The sequence below is a fragment of the Seriola dumerili genome, unplaced genomic scaffold (genome assembly GCF_002260705.1).
Source record: "Seriola dumerili isolate Sdu_G_001 unplaced genomic scaffold, Sdu_1.0 BDQW01000079.1, whole genome shotgun sequence".
Lineage (NCBI taxonomy): Eukaryota > Metazoa > Chordata > Actinopteri > Carangiformes > Carangidae > Seriola > Seriola dumerili.
The window spans coordinates 330083-349940 of record NW_019174334.1 but is presented as its reverse complement, the minus strand read 5'-3'; the positions used below and the strand labels follow the sequence as shown (position 1 = coordinate 349940).

At 41.3% G+C, this 19858-nt stretch overlaps 1 protein-coding gene across 1 annotated transcript; it reads right to left on the bottom strand.

The window, feature by feature from the left end:
* Positions 1–16120: 16120 nt before the first annotated feature.
* cbln2 (cerebellin 2 precursor) lies at positions 16121–19112 on the bottom strand. Its single transcript, XM_022744311.1, has 4 exons — positions 19065–19112; positions 18110–18659; positions 17278–17397; positions 16121–17169 (listed from the first exon to the last, which is right to left on the bottom strand). Exons 2-4 carry the CDS (start codon positions 18395–18397, stop codon positions 16972–16974), a joined length of 606 nt encoding a protein of 201 aa, XP_022600032.1. The 5' UTR covers positions 18398–18659; positions 19065–19112; the 3' UTR covers positions 16121–16971.
* Between the last annotated feature and the right edge of the window lie 746 nt (positions 19113–19858).

Here is a 19858-nt window from a genome sequence, read left to right as displayed (position 1 = left end):
ACTCCTCTGTGGCCGACTGTGGCGCAAGCATTAATCTTACAAACGCTTCCGTCCTCATTTACTCAAATTTCATTTTATTTACTCTCACTAACCTCAAAAAGACTTTGCCTGTTAAGTGGCCTGGCCTTCACTCAATGATGAATCATTATCACTTCAAAATGGCCTGAGCTTTTTTTTTTTCCTCCTCCAACATCAGAATTTATACTGGCTGAGGAAAAAAGCTTTGTGAGTATTTCATCCTGTTCTATTCAAATTTCACAGCACCATCTTTGATTTCCATAGTCCAAAGTAAGGTAAGCCCCAGGGCGGTGACGGACTGTCATCCCTCCCCTGGGGGCAGGAATTGCACTCCTCAGCCCCCTAATGATGCGTCTGTCTTTTGAACGAAGAAGCCCATGCCATGGCCTATCACTTAGCAAGCTTAACTAAGCAGGGGGTGGTGGGTTAGACAGAGAGAGAGACAAAGGCAGAAACAGAGGGAGACAGAGGTGGGATGATGTAGGTTTGGCTTCTGGAAGATAAAACCTGTCCCTTCCAGAATCTCAAGCAGAAATGAGGCAGGTTAAAAGCAAGATTTCCACGACAGAAACAGTATAGTCTGTTAGCGGTCAATTAGTTTGCCATTTAGAGAAAATAAGTCAACATCTTACTAATTGAACCTAATAGAATAGAATACATGACAACAGTGCTCCTGAAAATGCCCACAATCTATTAACTTCAGCAGTTAGAAATCACTCTATTGTGAATTAGGTAATTGGAGACATGCTGGAATGAAATACATATTGCATAAATGACAGGCAGTAATACAGCTGTTGTTGTCCCAGTGTCACACTGTAAATATGAACATTCTCAATCTGGAGGACTTGGCATAATCACTGTTTATCCATTATATCCTCCTCTCTCCTGCTGAATGGCAGCACACACAGTCGGATTGCCCTCAATCATTCAGTAATTGATGCTGTCGCATTTCACGCTCATATTACCCAAAACAGCCTTGGTTTACTCTCACACACCCCTCCACCACCATCACCAACCCTCCTTGTCTAGATCTGCCTCCTTTCTCCAAATAACCCAAGGCTTCTTTCTCTGCAATTTTAACTTTAGATTGATTTAAGCTCTCCTGGAAGCCAATTTGGTCTGTTTGAATGTTCTTATAATCTCCTGATTTGATTCACCAGGGGACTGTTCTTAGTTGAACAGAAACAGCCTATACAGCAGAGAAGTGAAGAATAGCATCACACACATTGTGGCGCAAAGGAAGTACAATCCGCGATAAAAGAAGAGCAGCCTGAGGGTGCAGGGAGTGGCCACAAGGACTCCCTTTCTTCCCCTGTGCTTTTTTTTTTTTTTTTCTTAAATTATTAAATCACATAAATGCAGGAACACCTGGGACAGCCCATGAAGGAGGATGCAGAGTCGAGAAGAAGGGATGCGGTTGAAGCGCCGCCCTAAAAGCCCTGCCATTTTGAAGAATATGAGAATATAACAGGATTCTTGTATAGTCTGTGGCAAGGATTAAATACAGCCCACACTGTCGAACATGGATCAAGCGCTCTTTTTATTCTTCTCTGCCCACCGCTAACTGAGCAGTTTTACTGTGTTCTGAGAATCTGAGGGGTTCAACGCAAAACAGGCGGATTTTTTGATGTAGGACATGTTTTAAGGTTCATGTGTGGTGTGTTATCACCCCTCATCCCTCTGTTCCTCAGCACACAAAGCGGAAAAGAGCTTTTCCTTTTCTTTAGATATATGAAAGCTGTAGCAAAGAGTGCCAGTGTGTGCTTCTGGAGAGGTTGTTCATTATCTTTGCATGCATGCGCATATGTCCCGTATAGCTGTGGGTTCAAGCCATGTTTGACAGCTGTACATTTTGCTGGTTCAGTGTACAGAAGCTCGGTCTGAGCAGCTGGCTGTATGCGCGTTCAGATGAAAAGACCGGGAAGATAGAACCACTTGCCTTAAAACCTCTTTGAAATAAAGTCACAACCAAAAAAAATTATATGCGCAGAGATGGGAAGGAGGGAAGAAAAGAACGTTGAGGCAGTGGTATCATCTGGTGAACCTGTGGGAGATAGAAAAAGAAGTGTAGGGTGTAAGACTAAAGGAGAGAGAGAGAGAGAGAGAGAGAGAGAGGGAGAGAGAGAGAGACAGGGAGGGGCGGGGGGGGAGACACAGATACAGAAAGTGTTCTGGGATGGGAATACACTTGGGGAGAAGAAAAAGCACACCACCTTTGCATTTAAAAACACTCCAAAACTTTGCAATATAAAAGGCAGGAGTAGGAAGGCAGGACACAAAAGAATATTCACAATGCCTCTGCAAAAAAAAAAAAAAAAAAAAAAAAAAGGCGCTGTTTCTTCTGCTTCCTCGCCTCTCTGCCTGGGTAGCGTCTCTCCACGTTGATCACGATTTACCGTCTGAAGATGCATTGGCAGTTGTTGACAGAGACAGAGTTTGTGATGGTAGTCACAGTTATTCCATAGAGATAGAGGAAGGAGGGGTGATGAGGGGGAGTTGACTCCCCTCTCTTGTTTTCTTGCTGACTCTCTTAACTGTGTTTACTCTTTCAACACTGTCATCCAAAGGCATGCAGAGCTGACAAAACTTTCCTGCCAGCTGAAATTTAACACTGTTTTTGGTGCATTAACTTGTGTTTTCCAGCCTTATATTCCTTCAGTATTCATTTAGCATTGAATCGAGACTAAAGCAAACAGAACTGGATATCTCGGTGTAAGAATGGGCTACTGTTACATTTAGCATTTCTAGCTTTTAGCCAAACAGCCCTGACTGAAGAACTGCATCATAATTTCATCAAGCTTTTTAAGTTTGGAGTTCATTTAATCAAATAAAAGATGATTTAAATTGTACCTCCTTTTAAACAACTTGTCAATCACTTAATTATTCAAGAGAACAATGAAGTCCATCTGTATTTCTGTGAAAGATAGATAAAAGGAAATAACAAAACACATCATTCAGCTCCTATAAAGACCAGCCTGACAATTGGTCTTTTAAGATGAATTAGATGAAACAGCGTGTAAAACAATCACGGTTTTAAAAATTAACAGATGGTTTAAAAGCCAGTTTTCACAGCAGCATGGAGGCATAGCACTTCAATTTCCATCCCAATAATCTCCGAGTCACATTTTAGGTGAAATATGAGGGAGTCTGTCGTGCAAGGACCCACTCCCCCCCGGGGTAGGCGTGCACTGCAAGGAACTGGTGGCGATGCTGGAGAGGCTGTGATCATGCCTAAGTTTCATCTGAAGCGCCTGAGCCATGGTCGCAGGGAAACTTCAAGTAAAAACTGCAAGAGCAGCGAGTGGAGATGAGAGAGAGGAGGAAAAACAACTGATTTCCATCAAAACAGATTGTCAAACCAGATGGGGACTATTCGAGAACTGGGGCAGAATGGATGGGGAGGGACTCTGATTGGGCAAATCTCAACATACAACCCGAAACGAGCATCAGAACAAAATGGGTTTTCTAAGCACTCTGCTGCTTCGCTGTCATGTAATTCTAAATGGTTTTAAATAATTCTGAATTAAGATTTTATTCAATATACTGAATATTAAAGTATTCAAAATTATGAAATTCAGCATGGGACTGTACATGTTGTAGAGAGCATCCTTGTGTTTGTGTGACGGCTTCATCTCTCCGGAGCTGCAATCTCAGGGTCAGTGGTGATGGCTTTGTTTAATTTCCTGAACTAACAAAACGGCTCTGACCTCTCACCTTTGAATGATACCGTGTTACCAGCAATGAGCCTGTGTGCTGTCTACATAAGCAAGTGTGCTGTTTGGTGTGTGTTTCATTAATTCCTCCTGAACCATCAGTGCTCCTGGAATGATTCTGCATGCTCTGACCATTATCATGGTGCCTCTGGCAACACCTGAGCAAAGCTCATCAGCATGCCAGCATTGATCCCACACAAGGTTCTCCCCAAAGTGGATTCTCTCTAACGCATCCTTTAAACATGTGATCTGAGCCAGCGCATGCTCCAGCCTCCAACAAGAGGCTCTTTCTCGTAGCCAGTGAGTACACAGGGTAAACACACACAAGCTCATACCCAGGACCAAATGATGGATACATTTCATGTAGTGGGATAACGGTGTTCAAACACTGAAAATTTGATTTTTAATTGGTTGAAACGGAGAAAACAGCACTTTGAATAAGCGAACATGAGGATGTTCATTCTACTCAGAAAGTCACCACTCAAGTTGAAATTTAGGGAAATTCAATTTCTGAAAAAAAAGTTAGATGCGGATATTTAAGCCAATCTCTCATCTGTACAGTAGATATGTAGCTGGAACTAGCAGCCGGTTAACTCAGCTTAGCAGCGGAGAATGGAAACGGGGTAAACGGCTAGCCTGGCTGTAAGTCCGCCATGCAGCTCCTCTTAAAGACACTAATTAACGCAATATATGACTGTTATATCTGTTCAATTCATTCACTGTTTTATGCAGATTTATTTGCTGGACTAGTTCTCTGATGGTTGACGTGCAACTACACCTGGCCAAGAAATAGTCCAAAAGATAACGCCCTGTAAAACAGCCAGTTGTCACCTTTACACCGTATTGTTAAGTCTTGTTCATAAACACTTATATCATATGTGGTTACTAAGGAACTATTCAGGAACGAACTGATAGCCGATGAGATGTTAATAAGTACATCCCTAATGACTGAAGTAAATAATGATGAATTAACAGACTGGGAGATACTATATTAATGAATCATGAGGTAATAAGTAGTTGATAAATATCTGTGCCCCCACCACCACCACCGCAACCCCTGCTGAGCTGCACAAACAGTCACTACTCATGCATTACTGATCACTTAAACATTGATAAATCAATTGATAAAGCGGTACATCTTACACAGCACTTACCAAGTAGTCCCCCATTTTTTCATTACCTCCAACTGTTTTTGTGCACCCCAAAGCAAAATGATACCACAATAAGTTCTTTAATAACAAATCAGAGACAGCAGGTAGAAGTATTTTATCATAATATTCAGGTCATTTTATACATTAATAATCCCATTTGTGCTGTTTTCTGACGCATTCGTGATGCTGGTGACTTAAAAATAAAAGTAATAAACAGAATATCAATTTCACTAAGCTTAAAGATTTAACCATGGATCCCTCTCGTGAAGACACTGGTCAGTATGTTGACTCTCAGATTTGTATGAACTGCTTATTTCCTCATGACTCATTAATACAGTATCAGCCAGTCTGTTCTCTAGTAACTCGTCATTATCATAAATCATCATTCATAGTCCTGGCATTGGAGTCATAAGGGAACTACTTATTAATGACTCATCAACAATCAGGACATTCCTGAATTGTTTTTGTCACAACTACACACTGTTGTGCACCATGTTTTAAAGTGTTTCTTAAACGGGACATGATGCGTTATATAGTGAGCTTTAGAGGTGGTGGTGCATGGAAGGCCTAGCTTTTCCCCGCTGATTCCAGTCTTTGTGCTAAGCTAAGCTAATTGGCTGCTACCTCCAGCTTCATACTTACCGTACAGACGTGAGATTGGTATCAACAATAGGCCTGTTTCCTAAAATGTCAAACTATTCTTTTAAATTGAATTGATGATGTACATGTGGTTTTGTGGATTTGGAGGCAGTAAGCTAAATGAAGTGGGGTGGCACAGTGGGTGCGGTGGTTAGCACTGTTGCCTCACAGCAAGAAGGCTTCGAACCTGCTGGCTAGCCGGGGCCTTTCTGCGTGGGGTTTGTATGTTCTCCCCATGTCTGTGCGTGTTCCCTCCCAGTACACCAGCTTCCTCCGGCAATCCAAAGACATGAAGGTTAGGTTAACTGGTTACTCTAAATTGCCCGTAGGTGTGAAAGTGAGTGTGAATGGTTTGTTTGTCTCTATATATCAGCCCTGTGATAGACTAGTGACCTGCCCAGGGTCTACCCCACCTTTCGTCCAATGACATTTGGGATTGGCTCCAGCCCCCCTGCGACCCTCAAAGGATAAGCGGTATGACTATGGATGGAAACTAAATGAAACTAAAACTAAATGAAATAAAGATCATGTCACTGAGTTTGAATGTTCCCGTGAATAATATACTTTTAAACAGGTGTTCCTTGACCTTCTCCTCCCGGCATTATTCCTTCGTAGAGCTTCTCTTGTTGGCGGGGTGGGGGGGGGGGGGGGGGCTAAAAAGAAAGGCGATTATTGACAGTGAGATGAATTTCCATTCTCGGTGTGGTGGACTGATCGCAGATCAACCTCCACTCTCTAGCCTCCACTCTTTTTTGCCCTTAAACATGCCCGTAGCATTCCTCAAGGTCCCCTGTGATGCCTGAGGCTGTGGAGAAACTCCGATGAACACAAGCTCAATTCAATCCCTGCACCAAGCCTCTCCACCCATGTGTTTATGATAAGATGCGCTTGACATGCACAGGCTTTTATTTCCTTTTCCATGGAGACTTTGATCTAACCCGCAGCAACATACAATTTGTCAATATTGGAATTTTTAAAAGGCGTGTATGGGCAAAAAATAATGACATGAATTCCAAGTCCCATGAAAAGATATGACACTTACTCTCTTGAATGTATATTTTCCCCATAAAATCTTTTATTGAGAAATAGAGGAGCTCCTTCAATCTTTCCTATTTCTTCTGCCACTTACAATACCTCTGAGTATACTGAGGTGTACTGTGATGCGGAAACTGTGGGTCAGGACCTAAAATCTGCCAATAAATGGGTCTCTGCATAAAAAAAGCACATGTATATTTAATGAGTTCCTGGAACCGATTAAATGTCCAGGTTCAGATGCCACATCTGTGAAGTTTTTTCGAAAATCCCCAACGTTTCATAGCTTGTCTTATTGTCTATTATACTGCACGTAGGTGGGACTGTCAATGTGTCCAAAACTAACTCTCCAGGAGCAGGTAGAGGTGGTGTATGGTGAAAACTGTGAGTTGGTATCATTATTAAGAGGCAGCAGCAGGAATCCAGGACAACAGCTTATTAAGGGGAGAATAATGATGCCTGAGATTGTCCACATGCTAAGATGATCTGTGCATGAGGACATTCTGTTTCAGTACCATTCTTGGTCACAATATATATATGTTCAGTATAGATGTGTTACCATGAATGATGAGAGACAGCGTTTACTTGTGGAGGGACTTTGAGCAACACCTGTTATTCAGTGCTGGCTGAATATCTTATTAGGTTGTCGAACAGTAATTCTGGAAGATTGTGCAGGCTACTTAGTTTTGTCGCAGTAACAATGTTTGAACAACAAAACAGTCTTCAGTCTTAAAAGTTTTCTCAAAAGTTTTGTAAAAATAACTTTATATTCATGACTATTTGATTTACCTTATGTATCTGTGCTATGGATGGGAGGGGGTCATTCATTTTAATGCTGAGAATACATGCTTAATCCTGCTCTAAGCACTCTCAAATTTATTGTCAGATACTCAAATATTCATGCTGACTTTGTATGCGAACCTTTGGGTCTGTCTAAATTATCATAAAAATTGTTTTTATGGGAAGAAATAAAACTCCACTGCTTTCTGAGCATCATAAATAAAGCAATAATCAAAATCATTCTTTACAATAAATATTTGAATTTGTTTAGGACAAAGTGACTTTAAAGCTTACCTTAAAGGTTCTGTAAACGATCATCACTGCCACTAGATGTCGCACCACCTCGACCACCAGCATCTCAAATGCTTCACTGGCCACAACTCCAGCCTCCATTTGGCCACACCATTATCTAACGTTATTATGCCTACTGTAGCTGGTCACTAATGAAAGCAGACATGTAACATTATGTATCCATTAAATTACTTACGCATCGAGGAAAAGACAAGCCAGTATTGACTCCACAGTCAGACTGGGAAAGAAATTCAGCCTTGGACTTATCTGCTGGGACCAGCCGCACATATGACGCTGATGGAGCCGGTAAAGACACTGACGGAGCCAGTTAAAACTTGAGCTTGGTACACAATGTGTACAGCACAGTGTCAAGTTGTAAATGTAGACAAACTACATGTTGCTGGGTCAGCTGCAGCAATAAGTAAACTCACTATGGCCCTGAAATCAAAAGGATAACATTATTTTATCTGCTGTATTTTATGCCATAGTAGAATAGCTAACTTTCAGTTATCATAGTAGTCAAGTAGCAAATATGTTTCATAAATACAATCCCTATTTAAGAAGTTAAATATCTTCTAGGCTATACAGCTTTAACATAAATATTTGTCCTTGGACACCAGCTTATAGCTACAGTTGGAAACCTGACTCACTGAGTATAACATCTGCAATGTCCTAAATCCATATTACACACTGATTCAAAGCGGTGTGTAGTGTGTTCACACTAGGAAAGTGACAAAATAAAGTATAGTCAGATCAGAGAGTATGCAAACTTAATATTGCTTGTGTGTGCTGTGGGTGCACACTAGCTGTGTCTCAAGTGGGATACTACACTCACATATTGTAAATTGTGTACACAGTATACTCACTGGCGTAGTGGGTGCATTTCTACAGGGTAGTGTTGTCCCAAATCAACCACTGCCATTATGCACTGCACTGTGCGTTTTCACAAGTTTGAAAATACCTTGGTGGTCCTTCCCCTTCTGCTGTGTAGCTAAGGTGGTGACACATACTGTGATGACTGAAGGTGAGGATTGTACATTGTTTTACGCTCAATTTTTTTACAGCTCTGAGCGCACCATCCATGTACTTGTGGTGCACTGCATGCCGTGCCATACTTGTCAATGTGAACGTACTTATGGAATCAAAATAGCATGTGAGTGTGGAAGTATGCAAATTGAGACACAGGAACTTTTCTCCCACAGTGCATTGCACGAATGAAATTGAGGACTTCCTCACAGCTGGAAAGAATTAAAAACATTTTGGATAGTCGTTAAAGAGCTCCAAAGAAGTATGAACTCTTAGGAAAAACATTTCAATGCCTCTTAGTGAAGTTTAATTTGCAGTGATGCTCCAAAGTGGCAGCTTGATTGATAATTAATGTCACACATAATGTATCATTTACTGTTAGTATAAACTGACAGGCTACATTGATATTATTGTAAACTAACTACTAAAACAGTACACTATGATGATAAGTATGTAGTACATACTGTTCACAATTAATAAAGTCTAGAGACTTTAGACACAGCTCAAGTGTTTTGTTCATGTTGGACAAACTTCACAGCGATATTTATATTTTATTCAATTAATGTGTATTAAACACCCATATATGTTTGTTACACCTACTGTATATATTACACAGGGTACATCATGTACTGAGCATCACTCTCTATAAGGTGAGGAAGCTCATTTTGACACTCTGATCTAAATTTAGCTCCTGATGAACAGCTTCCATGTCTTTGCAATAAAACAGATCTCTTTGTATACGTTAATGCCATTTTCATTGTTTAACTATGTTGTTCTCAGTTCAACTAATTGTGATTTCTTATATGAATTATAAAAAAAACAACAACATCCAATTCTGTCTACAGGATATAATCAATACTGACGGCATCTAACCCTTCTAGACACATATCATCACTGCACCTTCTGTCATATTAAAAGGGATGACTTTTGTATTGGTTATAACATGCAATCTGAAAAGATAAAGCACTATAAAGCTCTACAGACAGTCATTAGTAAACAACTCACATCTCTGTCAATTTAGAACAACAGAGCAGAACAACAGGTTTCATGTAGTTGTGCCATCACAGAGTTGTGGTAAATGCCATAAACTACAGCAAAGTCTCAGATTCAGTTCCATTAACATTTGTAGGTTGACAGGAATCCCCCCTGAGCGGCTTTACAGAAATGTTTGTCATGCTTCAGACAGTTTGACTTTTCAGATCTGTTGATGAGCGTCCTTTTATTTCTTTTGATTTTCTATAGTATCGTTCGCAAAAAGCACAGTTGTCTCACTATTTTTTAAAAGCTGCATGCATGAAGATAAAAAGCACAAAAAAAGAGAGACTTACAAGTGACATCTGATTTTTTTGCTCTCTTGTATCATCGACCCAGAAAACAAACTGTGCCTCAAATGTTGAGTTATGTATGGGTTTCCATTAGCAATATAACATATACAGGCTCCTTGCCAGTGCTTGGTGATAGTCTATTTCCAGTTACAGGGGCAAGAAATGTAACCTTATTAAACCCTGTGTTATATCCCTTCCAAATGATCTATAAAATTACCATAACCAGAATCTATACCTACACCTGTAAAAATAGTCTTATTGCCTCTGCAGTGTGCGTGTCTCTATGTGTCTGTGTGTTTGTGTGCATGTTTGTCACTTTGGCACACAAGTGTGTGTGTTTCTGTGTGTCTTTCCCTGATCCGGAGGATCAACAACTCACAGTGTGTGTTTTGTCATCCACCCCAGCTAGTTGTGCTGAGGCACAGTTTTTCCCATTCTAATGAATGTCGTTAAACTGGTTAGGTTCTGGGTCCAGGATGCTTTCTCTCAGGCTTGCTGTGCCTGAATCTAATGTGTAGACAGATGATGTATTGGAACCATCACATCAAGGAGTTGTTCATATGAGCCTGGGCTGCCTGGCGCCGCGTTGCCTACTGTCTGTGTGCGGTGGGGGGTGGGGGGATGCTGAGGGGTGGGTTTGGACGAGGTTGTATTTTCTTTGGGGAATTGCGTGTTTCAGCAGTATGGATATTGCAGGCTGTGGCAGAAGGAATAAACAGACTTTCTCTGTCTTTCTCCTCTCCCCCCTTTTCTTCAGGGATGGGCCTGTTCACAGAGGCGGTTCTGTGACTGATGTTTGTCTGTGTTATGCGTCTATTTATTTGTTTGGCAAACAAATGCATTATTAACAAGCCACTGCCACATGTTGTCCTCTCAGTGTATTCTCCGTTTGCATCAGTGTCTTTCCATTCAAGTGCAAATTAGCTAGGTCACTGCGAAACCTTAACTGTATTATCAACGCCTGGGGTGAAATCTGACTCAAAGGATATTTGACCTATATAATCTGATATAGTTTTATGATTAAGAATAAAAATATTAGCGGAAAAACTACTCCAATGTGTGAAAGTGCTTAAGAGGACACAGGTGGTTTTATGTCTTACACAGGTCATGTCTCCATGCCTTTGCCGACAAAATGCTGCCATTACCACGGCCCATGAAATTAGCAGGGCTCATTTGGAAGGAAACCTATGGAAAGAGGTTTTAAAAATGATATAAAGAGGTCTGGACCATTAAAACTGGCAATAAATCCTGACATTCAGTATGCATTTCCTTTTAACTCGCAGCCACATTAGATATTAGATTGAGTGGGCCCCTAAGCATCATTTCAGACCCAAAAGAAACTGCCTGTAGGTTTGCCTGGGAACAGCTTGAATAAAAATAATGCTGTGAAAGGCTTATTCGCACTCACAATCACACTTAAGGCAATTTCAGCCATAACAGGGACTAGGACTGGGAGAAAATGAGTCTATGGCAAAAGACACCTTTTCTGTGGGTTTTTTTTCCCTCTCATGCATACCAATGTATTTAGCTCATCTGCAATCAAAAGGAAAGGTTGAAAATCTTGTTAAGGTCTCTCTCCTTTGGCAGTGTGTGTCTTTAGAAAGACACAAAGCACGTCCACACACTGATATCCAGCGGTAGAGGAGAGAAGAAGGAGGTATAGAAACTCAGATAAATATATCAAGATATCCAAACAAATTTCGTGTCAGACTTTGCTTCATTAGTCGAACTGACCGCCGCAGTCACGTGGGCATTCAGAGGTAATTACCCGCCGGATCTCTGGTTGATATCTTCAGTACACGCTCAGCTTCCTGTTATTGCTCTCAGTGGCTCTCAGAGGAAGCAAGTGAACCGAAGTGCTCAACTCCTCTGCTCTTAAACCATGGGCTGGGATTCAAGATGGGTCAGGAAGCTGTTTCTTAAGGGTCTCGCGGTGCGCCAGCAGTATCAACATATTTTCTTGACCTCGGGGTCTCTGAATAGAAAAATAAATGTTGAGTCTGGAGACAACAGCTGCTCACTGTTACAGAAAAGAGATGTTCTTCACTACTGAAACGAGTTTCAAGGTGAAAGCGCCAGTTAACTTAGGCTGCCTACATCGACGGAAAATAATTTGAAAATCTAACTAAAATCAGAGATTGTGTCTCTCGTTTTTTTGGTATATTTAGCACTCAGTCTGAAACTATATAGCATGTTATATAACATTTTTAACATGTAAAAGTGAAGCTAAATTACCAATGTGCATAGCAACACAAAATGGTGCAGAATTATTTCAGGGATGGAAAAGCAGATTTTTTTTTTTTTTTTCCCACATGTACATTGCTTTGTGCCTGAAGCAAGATTATGAATAACTATTTCAGCATCCAGCAAGAGCAAGGTTTAAATTTTACCGTCTTTTTTTCCCCAATGAAGGAATTGTCACTCAATGGAGAAATTGTGGTGATATTTCAATGCGAGGAGGAGGAAAGTGGTGCTCATCTTGTTTGCACAAATGATTTTCTTGTTTAAAATTTACGGATAAATGACGACACTTCACCTACTAACTATCATACCTGTTAAAACTGAACAAATCACCCACTGAAGATATGCAAAGGCGATGCAATTAAATGTTTAGAGAATACAACAGGCGCTGAAATGAATGTCAAAGCAGTCTTGATATTCAGATGAGAGGTTCTAAATCAGCGCCAGGCAACTTTAATTCTGGTTGTGAAAATGGTTTTAATGCTGTTTTTTTTCCAACAGCGATTGAAGACACGTCTCGATGTTTCCAAACAGGAGCTGCTTTGTTCAGGGCCGAATGAGCAGGAATTCAACTCTGTGATGTGTGTGTGTGTGTGTGTGTGTGTGTGTGTGCATGTGTATGTGTGTGTGCGTGTACATAACGGTTAGAAGTGAAAACGTGCTGAGCCTGCGTGGGTGTTTACACACTTAAACAACCTCATTAATGAAAAACTGACATTCTCCATGAGAGTCTGGAACCAAAGATGACATTCGCCTGATGAGTCTATTACATAATTTAGATTCCAATGCATTTAGCGCTGCTGCACCTCCCCACTGCGAGGGGGCCCACGGTGCAGTCAGCCTATGATCTGAGTGCATGTGCTGTGTCTCAGAGTCATACAAATTAAAGAGCCAATCCTTGGAGAGCGTCCATCACGAGGACAAACATTAATCTTTAAAGAGACCACGGATGATCAAATAATGCTCTAAAAATCTATAAGGCCACAGGAGTTCAGGGTGTTTGCCCGGCAAAGCACAGTAAAAAAAAAAGTGCTTCCATACATTCCCCCCATTACTTGAAGACTGATTATATTTTCGGGGGTGAACAAATTGTGCGCTTATACTCTGATAATGGCTCTATATTTACTGCTACAAACAAAAAAAAAAATCCAGTTAGGCTGTGTAGAAATTGTCGCATTATGGTAACATTTACAGGTTGCATTAAGCTGCAAACAGGCTTCCTACATACGAACATCAGCAAACATCTCTGCACTTCAACAATCCCATTCATGTTCTTTACATGAAAGAAAGGACTTAGTCAGACTTATTTGATCGTATGCAATAACCAAAAAGTGTTTTTGTTTTCATTTCTCATTTGCTCTGTGCACTGAGTATGTTTCTGACAACTATCTTAATTAGCTAAGGGGATCATTTGGAAAGAGACTTTTCATTCCAGTATGGGCACAATTAGCACTTTATAGGCCAATTTAATACACTCTCCAAATCACTCTGATTTGCTGGCAGTTTCTGCTGCTTTGTGCAGTCCTATTGCTGGCATCAGCAGGCTATCAGCAGGTCTTTTTCTTTGTTCTCAGCTGTTGTGTTCTGTTATTCATAAGATCAAGGTATATTTAAAAAAAAAAAAAAAAAAGGTGGGAAAAAAAAGATGGAAGCAAGTATGCAAGTTTCCAGATGCTCACATGTAGGATATCATCAGTTATAGATGCAAATGTTTTCAAGGCCCAGCAGCTGTTGGGCCACATTCTTAACCCAGTGGAACAAACTGTTATATTTATGTGTTCTTATGTCTGTGCCCAACACAGTAGTCACAACAGTGGAGTGTGTTTCAACAAGCTGAGGATTATCAGAAAGTGTTGCAGTCTGGCTCTTAACTCTGTTGACAGCATTTTTTTTTCTGTCATTGTCAAGCTGGCTTTGTATTAAACGGACAACTCCACTGGAAAATAACTTTTTGTTAGGATGAGGATCTATGATGATTTATGATGCTTAACCAATCAGAGGGTTTTCATCTGGTCACTTTAGAACCTTGTTCACTTAAAAATACTTTGAAAAAACAATTTTCTCAACCTTTACAACCTAAAGTCTTCAGCTGTTTTAAGTTTAAGGAAGAGATTCAAAATGCGTTTTCACTGACTTCCATCAAAACAAAATTCACAGTTTTAGTGCGGCATCTTCTCTTCTTTCTTATCTAAAGCTAAAAGGCATTTAATCACACTGCAACTCTCCATTTAAACCTATGATGTTTTTTGTTTGTCTGGTTTTAAGCAGGTCATTTGATGGGAGTAACACACTTTGACCTGTTTAATGTCAGGCAACATGGAGAACTCCTTCACTGGCAGATGATTTACATCCTAATCACAAGTGAGACAAAATCTAAACAAATCAAAATGCATGAAACCTGATATCCATATTGTCATGTTGCCATTTCACGCACAGTGATCAAGAAACTTAAGTTTTGTTTTACTGGTATCTTTTTTCTTCCCAAATCCTCCCCTTACACATGCAGCTATGTTGCTGAGGACATTTGTAAACACAGCAAAGTCCATACAGGAAGTTGATAGATGTATTACTAGTGTGTCCCCAGAGTTAGAACAACAACGTTTATGATACAGCCGTGCTCCACAGCACTGAAAAAGGTCAAATACGCATACAAATCCTCCAAAACTAAGCTGAAGCATGATAGTCTGCCCTTTGACCCGACAGTCCCACATCAGCCAGACCATTTAGCTTGACTGCTAAATTAAAGAGTCACTGCAGCTTACAACTTCCACAGTTGTTCAACAGACTTAGACTTTTCTCTGATACTGAGCAAGCAGTGCTTTTGCTTTCACTCAGTCCACATCTCAAAAGCCCCAAAGTCTCAACTTGTCTGCGACTTGCACAGATTTAACAAGGGAAATCAATAAAGGATAAAGGCTTTCACCTGAATTCAAAAACAGTAAGCATCCTCAATATAATTTACAATCGCACAGATACTTATTTTACTCATCAAATACGTGGATAGAAAAATATTCATATGTGGTAATGAAGAGACTAGTTGTCATATGATAAATTGCTCTATAACTAAAGAATATTGTTTATCTTCAGCTGCATGCTGCAGTGCCTGCACAAATCCTACACAAGTCACTTCTTCACCTTGATTGGTCGGAATCGCCTGAATCATGATTCAGACCTTGGCTCTATTTAGGGGGGAGGAATGTGTTTTGACTGTGTCAGAGAGAGAGCGAGAGAGAGATAGAGAGAGAGGAGGGGGGTGTTGTGTGTGGGCGGCAATATCCGAAAACGTTGATTTTCAAACAAGATGGCTTCCAATTATGTGATGAAACCCAAAGTTGCACCACAGGGCGGAGGAAGTTGAAGTTGTTAAACTACAGAATAGACGATTTTTTTTGCTGTTTTTAATCATTCCAGCCTAAAAAATGTGTGCGGCTCTCCACAAAGCGTGTGTTTATTTAAAAAGGGATTTGGCTTTGGCTTTAGAAAACCGAGTTTCTCTGTCGTTTGTATTTGTCGTGCGCTGCGTAAAGGCGCACCCAGCGTGGCCAGTGTTGAGCTGGAAGCTGGATGCTCAGTATTTCCATTCCACGAATTATATTCCATTTGACAAACAAGCAGGTTTAAATCATTATCTTAAAGCTGGTTTCTTTACACATATTCCCCATACATGTGCTGCCTCTCTGCTCCCTGCTAGTTACATTTATTTTCAACGTGTAACAAGTGCTGCTGAGTCCAGCAGTATATTTCAGCACCTCGGACAGCGACTAAAGAAGCTGCTGTCTGTTTCTTCTTGAGGCCTTTGGAGCTTTTCTTCAGTCTACTCCCTTTAAACTGAAAGGCATGTGAATAAAAATTGATCAATGCGCTCAGCCTATATACAATACAATATCTTTTATTAAGCGGGACATATAGGGATTCTTCTATTATTTCCACAATGTACATTTGGTGAGCAACGTCACTGAACATTAAATCAGTCAAAGCTACGCAGATTCCGAAATGGAGAACACACAATAATGTGAATATGTACTTTATAAATTATATAATTTTTTTTTTAAATAAAAGGGCTCTAAGTCTTCTCCGGTGGCTGAAATATGTCGCCTTTTTTCTCTTTTAATAAACTCGTCGGCGGCCTACATTTGGCTTATTTTCAATATGTTCAGCATCCAAACGCAACACCATTGACAGCACAAAAACATAAAGAAAAGAACTTCCATTCGTGCAAAAAAATGCCTTGGGTATGAAAGCACTTCTTCTCTGGATGTCCATAATTCCATATACTTCACTTGGACGGAAACCATATATTCTTTAAGGCTATACAAACATAAAATAGAGCATAACACACTCGGCCTGTCCAGGACATCAGTTCCTCCACTCCTCATCATCTCCATCTTGTCCATTTCCTCCAGGTACACCCGTTTGTCTGTTGACAAAGTTTGTTTTCCCAAGCAAGAAAAAAATCCACATACCGGACAAGCGCAAGCCACTGGCCGATCAATACGTTTAATCATCCAGATTGCGTTAAAGTTGACTGATGGATTTGAATATATGAAACTCCAAGGAAACGTTCATATTTGACTAGATAGTGGACGAGTGTAGGTATACAGATATTCGTCGGCTTCCTTGGCTGACAGTTATTTAAGTTAAAAATAAATGGCATGTTTTTTTTTTGTTTTGTTTTGTTTTGTTTTGTTTTGTTTTTTTTTTCCTGTTCCTCAACCTAAGCAGAGTCCAGTGCGACGTGGATCATCGCAGATTAGATTATAGAGGAAAGACTAGAAAGCCTGAGAAGGTGGAGTATTTCCATCCACCCATGAGGGTGCCCCGTTCCAGCTTCAGATAGACGCGGTCCTCCCGCTCAACCATCAGCAGTACTCCGTTGCTGGCCGCCTCTCTCGTAACGTCCTGGTCACCGGCGAAAGCTGATATAACCGGATAATCATTCTGCATCAGGTTGACCTGCGGGGAAGGGGGGAGTGGGGGGGTGGGGGGCAGACACAGGCTTGTTCAGTTTTGCCCGAGCACTAAAATGTTAAAATGCTGAATGCAGATTTGATAATTGCTCACCTGTATGGTTTGTCTGTTGTACACCTTCACCACGTGAAAGCTGAAACTATATATCCCCCTTCTTGGAGCTTGGAAAACACTTGCTTTGAGATCGAAATGGTTGCCGATGTTCACTAAAACCTGTGACCAAAAAGGGCGCAGAATGAGACAGCGCTCTATCTTTTTTTTTTTGTTTCTCGCGCCCATCACTCTCACCCGCCCGCCACGGCTTATACACCCACCCCCCCATGTGCATGCTTCACTTAACATAACAGCTGCTACTGTGTATTGTTTGTCTCTGCTACGCACAGTGACTACAGACAAACGTATCAGATATAGCCTGGTTCTGCTATGCCAAATGTTTTAGGCTGAACTTCAGTCGCAGTTTGGGATGCTTCCCAACGTGATGCGTATAACAGGCCGCTGTCCAAAGCCTTCAGCCGTGAAAACTTATTGGAACATCCCTACCAAAAAGGTGCACACAATGCATATGTAGATTCGGTCGAGGGCCTAACGCGCATATGTGATAAATGATCATGCATGGATGATCATCCTTTTTGGCAGCGCATCTCCAAATCACGCCAGTTACGCAGAGCATTTAATGAGAGGAGAAAAGCAGCATTGTGTTCTTTAGGTTGGAGATACTCGGGGCTCAGATCACACAGAGCGCGAGCAGTGATAGGAAATCAATGAAACATGACCTTAAACAAGTCATGTACGCCCACGGCAAATTTTAAAGGTGTAGAGAGGGGAAAACAATAAAAAAAAAGAAAACAGTAATGGAGCTAAGATACTGGGCCAAATCTGATTTATATTTCACTGTGAGTGGGTTATGTTAGTGCTAAATTCTGACCTGGTCAAAATAGATGGTCATAGACGTGTTGCTCATCTCTGACGGCTCATGGTTGGTTCCACGCACGGCGGAAAAAGCCACCTTTGCCCCAGCGGAGCGGACTGATATGCCAAGTGAAGAGGTGACCGCTCCGTCCGAAGAAGGGTTCGAGTCGCACACCACAAGACACTTCCCTTCCAGCACGATGGGCTCCGTGTCGTTCTGGCCGAGGCAGAGAACCACGCCGCATCCCAAGAGGAGGGCCAGTGCCAGTATGGCACAGGGTCCCGGGCAGCGCGCTGGCACCATGGTCAGATCGCTGATCCCGTGCACACTGATACAACCCAGCAGCCCCTTGGAGGTTTGTTAGTATTCGATCACCTGGTCCAGACTTACTCCCTTCTCTCTTCCCCTCTCTCTTTTCCTCTATCTGTGATGCTCCCTCACTCTCTCAAACAGCCTCTGACACACAAACGCACTCAGACTCTCTCCGGCTGAGACTCCCCTCCCTCCTGTGCGTCCTCGTCCTCTTAGTTTTGGGAGAGTATTCAGACAACTGTTGTTGTAGATCCTGATGGTAAGAGAAAAAATGAGAGTTTCTCATGTCAGACAGCATTAGGAGAAGGATTTAATATAGTTAACTTATTAAACTTGAGTATAATTTGTGTGCGTAAAATGGCTATCGTGCGTAAAATGAAAGGCAGTCGGTCTCTGTTAAAGCCAAAATCTGACAAATCATGTTGTAGATATGATTACTCATTTTCTATTTGTCCGTTATTGACCAAACCAACTATCTGTGCTACTGCAGAGTGTTTCCTAACAGAACAGTGCGCAGCAGCACTTTGCAACAATTTATAATGGAATCAATGGAAGAGATGATACAGTAATCATCTAACCTCGATCTAACTGATAATTATGGTGAAACAAGCACTTTGCAGGTATTTCTGCTGAGAAAAAAAGGTAAATCACGACCTACCTGTGCCATCCATCCCGCTGGTATGCTCTCTCTGTCTCTCGCAGACTGTGAACTGAGCGCTCAGATCGCTGATGCAAAAAAAGCAAGAGTCTCTGGGCTCCCTTTCGAGGGACAACTCACGCCCATTCTTTGTGTGTAGCCACTGCAACAAGACTCCTCAGAAGTATCCCGCAATTAAGAGCACACGCGTGGATTAATGGGTTTGTTTACATATTAATCAGATCAATGCTGTGAGCTCAGGGGCCCCTCAGGAACGGCAGAGATCACTTGCTCTCAATGTCCTGTCATTTATATGCTGTGGGTTTCTCATGTCTCATCCTGATTAATCTGAAATGAAAGGGGCTGCAGCGGATAACCTTGCTGCTGCATGGTACATTCGGCATGCATGTATATGTTACTAATTTCAGACGTAAACGAGCATTTTTATGAGTCCAATAAAGATACTCGTGCGCCATCCAGTGGTGGCATTTTAATTGTGCAGAGATCTGCTTTTCAGAAGTACGTAGAAATATCAAAGCATGAAAGTGATTCAAATAATAAAGTGCAGCGGATATCTGGCTTGCATATTTTATTGATGGGAATCAGCAAATGATTTCACCTGTACGTCACACTTCGCAAACAAGCCTTAAGCAATGAAGGCAGGTGACACTTCAGAATATTCTCACTTCACAGAGAATGACCTGCACCTCTCTGTACCACCCTTAGCCTTTCTTTTGAATTCTTGACATGTCATCATCCTTTAAAGAGCTGCGTCTAGAGAGTCCCTATCAGTGCTGCACACCTCTGAAGGGCCC